This window comes from Halyomorpha halys, unplaced genomic scaffold, assembly GCF_000696795.3.
Source record: "Halyomorpha halys isolate HHAL.00 unplaced genomic scaffold, Hhal_1.1 Scaffold203.1, whole genome shotgun sequence".
Classification (NCBI taxonomy): Eukaryota; Metazoa; Arthropoda; class Insecta; order Hemiptera; family Pentatomidae; genus Halyomorpha; species Halyomorpha halys.
Genome location: NW_027108332.1, coordinates 273,540 through 282,552, shown reverse-complemented (window position 1 = coordinate 282,552; position 9,013 = coordinate 273,540). Strand labels below are relative to the sequence as shown.

Here is a 9,013-nt window from a genome sequence, read left to right as displayed (position 1 = left end):
CCAAATTGGTCTGATTATCGTAGTGTATACTAATTTTTTGTAGTGAATGGGAAGTTTAGAGCGTTTGTCAAGTAAGTGTTGTAGCAATCGGAATCAGATCAGTTTCTTGTCGTTTCAGTCCTGTGTGTGGATTCCAAGTAAGTCTCTTGTCAAGATGGAGTCCTAAGTATCGAACCTGTTCAACAGGCGTTAGTGGTGTATCTAGAAAGGACACTGAAGGACAGGAGGGTAGAGGTTTACGACGGAGAGTAAAGGTGATCTGGTGGGATTTGTCAGGATTTATTTCGATTCTCCAGTTTTGACACCATTCTTCAATAGATGTTATATGTGCCTGTAGTGTTTGTGATGCATTAGTTGGGTCGTTGTTTACAGACAGTATACATGTGTCATCATCGTATGTTGTTAGGAAGTATTATTATTGAAAAAGTATTGTAGTATATTACTGAAAAATTGTTCCTGTACACCTTTAACGGCCAAAGTGAGAACCAACCCCAACAACCCCTTCACAGTGACCAACAGTATTAGTCAAACGATTTGCCACCGGTGTGGATCTGTTATAAGACTCGGTCTGTAATACATCATTCTCTTAATGGCAATTAGTGAGAAGCCGATAAATACCTGCCAAACGCTGGGATTGAAAGAAGGGGAAGAGGAGATAGAAACTGAGGGAGGGATATTTTGTTATTTGAAATGGATAGGGAAAGTGGGAATGTCCCTCCCTTCCGGTTCAGGCTAGAATGAGGAGCCGGGGGAGGATGTTTTGCTAAAAGGCAGCCGCCCGCGAAGCCCTTCCTTCGACTTGACGCCCGCTGTCGAGGATCAATGGGATCCACTACCGAACAAGAGGGAGTTTCTTCATCAGTCCACCCTAAACTCTTAGTATAATTATCCCATTCCATCTCTTCTATCTTACAACGTTCTAAACACGGTTTTTTATTAATTTTTAATATGGTATTTATTTAGTATAACGGCATTATATACTTCAAGAACAATAAGAGAGAGTCACTATTAAGTACTCTTGGTACTAGGTAGCAATTGTCTGGAAACTCCAGAACAAGTAAAGCTTACCCCTAGAATATTCAACTTCTTAATAAGTACGTTAGTAATATTCGTAAGTAAATTTATTTCGCACTGTGAGTTTTAATAACAATCAACTAATAACAACATTTTTTTTTTTTTAAACTAATACCTGTAGTTTTTTATTATAAAAGTTTAGGATAGCTTTTATATAAGTTAATTGATTTTTTTATTAGTTTAGAACAATTAGTTGTTTTAAGTTATTAGTTGAGGCCTAAATTAATAGTGTTGAGTTAGAAATAAATTAATAGAATACATACATAAGACATATAATTAATTGAAATAAGCTAATGGATAATAATGAAATAAATAACATAAAATAAATCGAAAAATAAAATATATTAAAAATAATAAAATACCAATATTAAATATAACATTAATTCCGTTCTGTATTCATTAACTTCTGAACTCAGAATTGAACCCGGCGATGAAAATGTCTGTTATATCTCTTCTATGAGCCTTGAATCGACCTTAGAGTCAAAATACTTTACTATGGTGAACTCAGCCTTTATAAAGTGGATACCTGTTCCTTCATTGGGTTGGAAGTAAAAATTAAGTTGTTTAAGCATGATGAGTGCTTCTTCTTACCAGACCACGTACTTCCTTAAGTGTTGATCAAGAAAGGTTAATATCTTTTCGAATTCTGAACCCATTTTATTTCTTTGTTTTTTATTGTATTTTTATTATAAAGAACAGGTGTAGTATTGGGAAATACCTCTTCTACACCATCATCACCACATCACTGCATTCGTAAACATTTTTTTGTTCCCTTGTCTAATCTTATAAATTATCCTGTTTACTTGAATTTTCTCAAGCTTACATATCATAACAACACCTTGTGAAATAAGACGTTTTGAAACATAAAGTTCAGTAAATAAAACCATTGGATCCTATTACAATTCCTTGCAAAGTAGGTTCGATTTGATCAAGTTGAACAGGACTACGAAGCTCCCCTTTACTGTCATGATAGTTCTCCCATTTTCTTTATTATGTTTAGTGTGATGATGATGAAAAAATTACCTATTTCTAATTCAATTCGACCAAACAGCTGATTATTCTGTGTGATTAATTTACTATTTTCTTATAAAATCTCAAAATGACAATAGCAATAACATGTAAATCATAATTGACTTTTCCCTATTATATAATTATACCTAGCTAATGGCATAGAGTCTTATATTTTGCTGATTTAATTTTTATTTAAATTTCAGAACGAGAAAGTGGAAGTGAAACAGAAGTGGGCCTCTAGACTTCTTGGTAAACTAAGAAAAGACATAACCCAAGAATGCAGAGAAGACTTCGTACTCAGCATCACGGGGAAGAAACCAGCCATGTGTGTACTCTCCAACCCTGATCAGAAAGGAAAGATGCGAAGAATAGACTGCTTACGGCAGGCAGACAAGGTGTGTATAGGGGATGTTTATTTAGTTTCTATATGTTGGTATATAAATTTATGATATAAAAAAAAATTGGTTAAGGAGTTTGCGTGCACTAATTAGCTACTAAACTAAGGAAGACAATTAATAAAATTAAATCTCTCTTCTAAATATAATTTGTATTAATATAAAATTGAAAGTTTAAAAGTATTATTTATATGCATTGATTTAATTTAATTTTAGTATATTTTGAGCGAAGATTCATTTAATTTTTCTCTACTAAGAAAACTTGACTATCATTTCTTAAAAATTTCTTCCGTTGTCACTCCCCATAGTTAATTAAATTGCCCAAATTATAAAAAAATGGACATAGCTAAAAAATTTATAAATTGAGCAATCAACTTGACAGACAACATGTATATGAAAAAAGTTAAGACAGAAGTATACAATATTTTAATAGAAACGTTTTACCCTAAAAGATTAATCAATAGAATATGGTACAACAATATAAACAGTAATCATAACAGTGAGAGAAATAAAAACTTGAAACAGTCAGACTAACAAAGCAAAGTAAAATAACAACAAAACATCAAATCAGAAAAAAATCACTGAATTTTACAGGGAAGTAAACAAAAAGGTTCCAGATACTGATATTATTGAGAAAGGAAAAGGCAAAATATTGAATAATGACAATAGTAATTTTTTTAAGCCACAGTACATAGTAGACCTGACTGATAAAATCAATATATACTGATACTATACTAGAATATGATCATACAAATATTAAAACTGGCTTATACACTAACAATTAGTTACAACACCAACTATCTAACATCAAAGACAAAATGGAAAAGTTAAGGCATGATTGTGAAAATAATGAAATATATATTGGATAGAGGTCAAAAAAACTGGAAACTAGGATCAAACAACACATCACAAACTATAAAAACGTCAACAAATATAAATTGCACTGCACTAGCTAACTACATCATAACGTTAAACTATAAACTCCAAAAACCTGACATAAAAAATAAAAACACTAAAAGTAGAAGAAATTTATATAACTAAAATATTAACAAAGCAATAAACTATAAAACAGATACAAAACATTTAAATACACATCATGGGGATATAATAATTATAATAAAAATCAGGGAAAATATTCAGAAATAAAATTGTCCAATTGTAAAAAAATCATAATTATTAACTTGAATTGCAAAACGGATTAAATTTAGATATATCAATAAGGAGGTGAAAAAAAACTGCGTGTTAGGTAAATTGATATGTCCAATGAGGTAATACTTTTTCTGTGCTACAAAAAAAAAAAAAAAAAAAGAAATTTATTAAAATAATGTAGATGTAAACAAAATTTTAAAATAAATGTCGAAATTTCACAATGGAAATTGATAAAATTTACAAATACGAGGATACAATAGTACATGAGTTTTGGGTAAATACCGAAACGTTGTACATGTACAAAATATATAGAATAGTAATACGTTCTAATTGGATGTTTTCTTTACCTCAGCATTTTAAAAAAAGTTAATTTCATAAAATCGGAAAATTAATGAAAGAAATTGGAAATATCTGGAAATAAAATCCTGTAGCTGACGTAGGTTGATGAAGCTACTTCAGCCTAGAGGTTTTTCTTCTTCGCCTTTATCAAGGTCCATGAAGCACATGTTGGGCTTAATTAAAGACGTTTTTTGTAGAAGCGGGATTTGATTTCTTCAAACCTTCTTTTCCTAAAAGTTTTTCGACGAAGAAATTATTATATGAGGCAAGTGCCTATTTAGGTTAATAGGTTTAAGCATATTGTGTATAAAATATGAAAAAAAAATTAATAAATAAATAAACTAACAACACTGAAAGTATTCATAAATAAAACTAAAACTTGAATTACTGTATATAATTAATAAAAGTTACGCAGTAAAGATTTATTGAGCAGAATAATGTATATACCCTTGTTGTAGCTGACATCTAGATTGTACAGTATAGGGGTGCCCACAAGGCGGAAAGTGCCCCGTAAATATTTTTACTATGGAATAATTAATTTAATTATTCTAATATCGTCTATATAGTTTTTTAGCTGTTGTATGGGTTTAAGAGTTATCTCAAAGTTCGTGCAATCAATTAAACATAAGCAACACATTTGTTGATTGTTTTATATTGATTTATAATGTTAAAACAATTCTATAAAATAAATAAAAACTTAAAAATTTCCATGATCTTATAAGATTGTATATTTCAGATATTTTCCATTGATTTTTTTTTCTTGATTTGATTCAAATTAAATTTTACATGGCGACTGTATTAATTATAATTTCCGGTAATTTTCGTTTTAAATGAATAGAATCATAAGTAGGATCCACATGTTTCCAACTTGCACCAAATCCCAAATGCCTACAAATGCTTGGTAGACAAAGAAAGTAACACACGTTGGTATCCACATGCTTGTGTGTTCCTCACAAGCAAATATGATTGACGTTGGACTTGTGTTGGCATTTACATTCCATTTAAACTGTTGTGACTACTTTTTTTTTTTTAAATATTTTTTATTGAAATAGTACAATCTGCCACACATAAGACCAATGAGTATTCAATCATACCATATATACACAGTAAATGAATGAATAAAAAACTTAAAAATATTAATAATATATGAACATTTGAAATAAATGAGTTAAATAATAGCAAAATAGGTTTACAACTAAGTTAAAGAAAATTAAAATTATGCAAGCCATACTACTCTTGCACACAATTTGTACCTTAAAAAGAAACAAAATAAAGATTGGCGAAATGAGACAACGTAAATATCCACAAAGTAACAACTTATAGTAATGGTTATAGATCGCATAAAAATTGAAATTGTGTTTGTTAATTGAATAATCCAAGGGCATAGTATCTTTATAAATGTGTACTTGTACAGTACTAAATGAAAAATACCACCGCTGTAGTTATTGACAAGATTTAAAACAGTTTATTTACACACAAATAATAGAATTTTAAAATATAAACTCTTTAACTAGATGTGATTATTCGTTTCAATAATTAGAAAAAATCTTAAATAAATAAGGACATATAGCACCCAAATATTAGTCTGCTTTATAATTACAAAAAAAAAACATCCGAATTAGAAGACAGCAGACTAGAAAGGCTAATAAAGAAAATAATTAAATTAAAAATATGATACAACTTTCTATGCTTAAATAATATAAAATATTATCATTTTACAAATATAGCATATTATTATTTTATTTTAACTTATCTATATATGGAATATATTCTAAAGGGGAAATATTGCGATCGTACAAACTTTCTAATTCGAATTTTCGAAGTAAATTCCCTCTATTAATGAAAGGTCCCTCAATTAACCAAGTATCGCAAAATGATCTATGTGTGAACAGCCTAGCTCAAAAACGAAAAGTTGTTGGAAGCTCAAATTGCATATTTAAAGCGGGGATAGATTCCTCGGAGGTCACAGCAACGTTTGCGATAAAATCGACCGACCTTTATACCACTTTATAGAATGTGTTTATTTTCTGCCGTTATAAACACTGTTTATATATTGTTTTAGAAAATGAATTTGTTATTCGTTATTCACAAGTCAAGAAACATTAAAATACGAATTTTTCTAGCAACAGGAAAGAAAAAATTGTTTGAATTTTTTGCCTTCCCAGGTCTTTCATTTTTTTTTTTTTTTTTAATAAATAGATTGCAATAATCATTACACGAGTGCACCAGTCTACACAAAACTTGGATATATATTATAATATAGAAATTATTGGTAAAAAAATGAATTGTTTCTTGGCAATTAAGGTGCATTGACAACCTTGAACATGTGTCTAATATTAGTCAACCTCGTACCAACGCACAGACGTTTGATTAAAATCGGTCTTTCCACTTCATAGTCTCCCCCTGTAAGACTTTTTCTGAAATCGGGTTAAATTTAGGAAGACATCTTGACAAACGACTAACCTGGAATCCTCGCACAAGGCTGAAAAGACTGGAACTGCACGCAGATTCAGACTATTACAGCACTTACTAGACAAACGGTCTAAACTTCCAACTCATTACAAAAGACTGATCTACATGACAATAATAAGGCCCATCTGGACATACGGAGTTGAGCTTTGGGGATCCACCAAACCTTCGAATTCCTCTCGTATCCAATCCTTACAATCCAAAATTCTTCGTAAAATCCTTAAGGCTGCTTACTTTGTCACCAATAAAATCATACATAAAGACCTTAATGTTCCCTATGTAACCGATCTAGCAGGAACCAGATTTCACTCCTTCCATTATAAACTCCCTAACCACTCAAACCCACTAGTTTCTAACCTTGCTTCCTCTTCCATACCTGGCAATCCTCCGAGGCGCCTGAAAAGAAGATGGCCTCGTGATTTTATATTGTAAAATGTTTTTAGAGTTCTACTACTGGGTAGTTTCTCTTCATCATTATACCATTATGATCAAATTTACTTGTTGTATTTTTTATACAGTTGTAAATATTAATAAAAAAAAATAAATAAAAAATTTAGGAAGTGTTACAACTTTACTCTCTTTATACGAATAATCTCTACTACCTCACATTAAACATACAAATTATTATCTACCAACGCTTCTTACTGATTTCTGAATCATTTTAAATCAGCTGATAGATAGATGGGGTATTGGCCATTGCAGTTAATCGAGCGGTGATAAAGTGAAGCAGTTAAGTGGGAAGTGGACCCGGAGTAGGTGATAGTGCGAGAGGACTAATTTGGTGGCGATAAATCGGGTTTAGTGTTGGGCGGTGAGGACTTTATTAACACTAGTCAGATAATTAAATGTGTCGAAGCGGATGGATGCGCTGCTGTCTTGATTGGGAACAGCCCTCTTTCCTAGCTGTCTTCCTTCCGGCCCTCTACATCTATTTGTGTTATCGAGGGGCCCTCTCCCTCACCCAGCCTCCAAAATATTACAATGTACGGCCGTGCAGTAAACAAGTGTGTGGACTGTTAAAAAAACACATTTTTCTTCCATATCTTTCATTTCGTTGCCAAGGCAGGCGTCTTTGAGTCATTGTAAGGATTATTACGATAAAATACACTAGTACTATAATTTTTAGTATTTCAACACTGACGTGTGATATTCATGTTCATATATATATATATATATACTATGGTATTATAGATCCCTTTTTCGACTCTGAGAGGCGATGGATTCTGACGAAAGTATAAATATTGGAACCGATTGCCAAAATTAATGAACTTAAGAACAATAACGGACCGCAATAAAAAAACAGAAAATCTTGAGATCGAGGTACTTTACCACCTAAAATATTTTATTTTTATAGAATTATCTTAAAATTTATGGATAATAATTTATTTTGCAAAGAAATAATATATATAAAAACGTTACAAAAAAAATTAAATATATCGAACCAACCTATAACAATAAATTTGGTATACGTAGCTTAAACTATATGGTGCTATATCTCTTCTATCGCTTATCAGAAGAACTAATAAATAAATCAGCCTCAAAACAACTGAAAAAAAAAAATTATTGACAGGAGGAAATGAAATAGTTTCGAGTTTTTCAGAACATTTTAAATTTGTTTATTCCATAAGCAGGGCAGACTATACAATCCGAAAATGGGAAAGCTTTTAAAGATTTTTTATTGTTGACTTGATGGAATTCCAGTGTAGATTATAAGGGAAAATCAATATTGCCTTATTTTCCCATTAGATGCAAAGATATTTTATTTCTATCTTATTATTATATAAATATACTTTTTTTTAACTTATATATTTTAATATTACTTTATTTCATTTTTTATTTATCTTTTAACATTAGAAAATAGATTTTTTTTCTTTTTGTATTAGTTTGCTACCTGTAATTGGGGGCATCTTGCATGTTATTGGAAATTTTTCATTAAATAAATGCATACAAATAAATCCTGATCTGAGACTATTTCAGGCCGAATTTCGATCAATATTTCTCTAGAATTATTTAAAATAGTTTTACACGATTTTTTTTTTACTTTGTGGGGTCAGATGAGGGATCTCTACTCGCCGACAGATTGCTGAACTTTGCCGACATTTTTTCCAAGGGCTTGTGACATTCTGTCCCACGAGTCAAGTACACTGGCATATGGATAAAGTTCACAACTCTTCCCACTCCAAAAAAAATAAACACAAAAAAATTGTTTTTTAAAATCTGCTTTTCTTGGCCAATTTATTGCATTGGACCATTCTTACATATTTTTTATAAAGTGAGTAAAAAAAAAATTCAAATTAATAAAATTAAAATGATGTACTAAAAGCTCCATTATTGCTTGGTGTGATCAATATTTATATAAAATCAAATCTATTATAAATGAAACTAAACTTGAGAGATTATTAATAATTTTCTTTCCATGATTCTATTCTTCATATATATCAATACATTAGAATGAGTATATTATTAAAATATTAATATATAGGACATACGGAGTTGAGCTTTGGGGATCCACCAAACCTTCGAATTCCTCTCGTATCCAATCCTTACAATCCAAAATTCTTCGTAAAATCCTTAAG

At 30.5% G+C, this 9,013-nt stretch overlaps 1 protein-coding gene across 10 annotated transcripts in view; it reads left to right on the top strand.

The window, feature by feature from the left end:
• Positions 1-9,013, top strand: part of NfI (Nuclear factor I) — a 351,941-nt gene that overhangs the window by 280,837 nt on the left and 62,091 nt on the right. For all 10 annotated transcript variants that reach the window (XM_014418607.2, XM_014418604.2, XM_014418609.3 and 7 more), the window contains exon 3: positions 2,289-2,480. In XM_014418607.2, the coding sequence (XP_014274093.1) occupies positions 2,289-2,480 (192 nt within the window). The remainder of the gene's footprint in view (positions 1-2,288; positions 2,481-9,013) is intronic.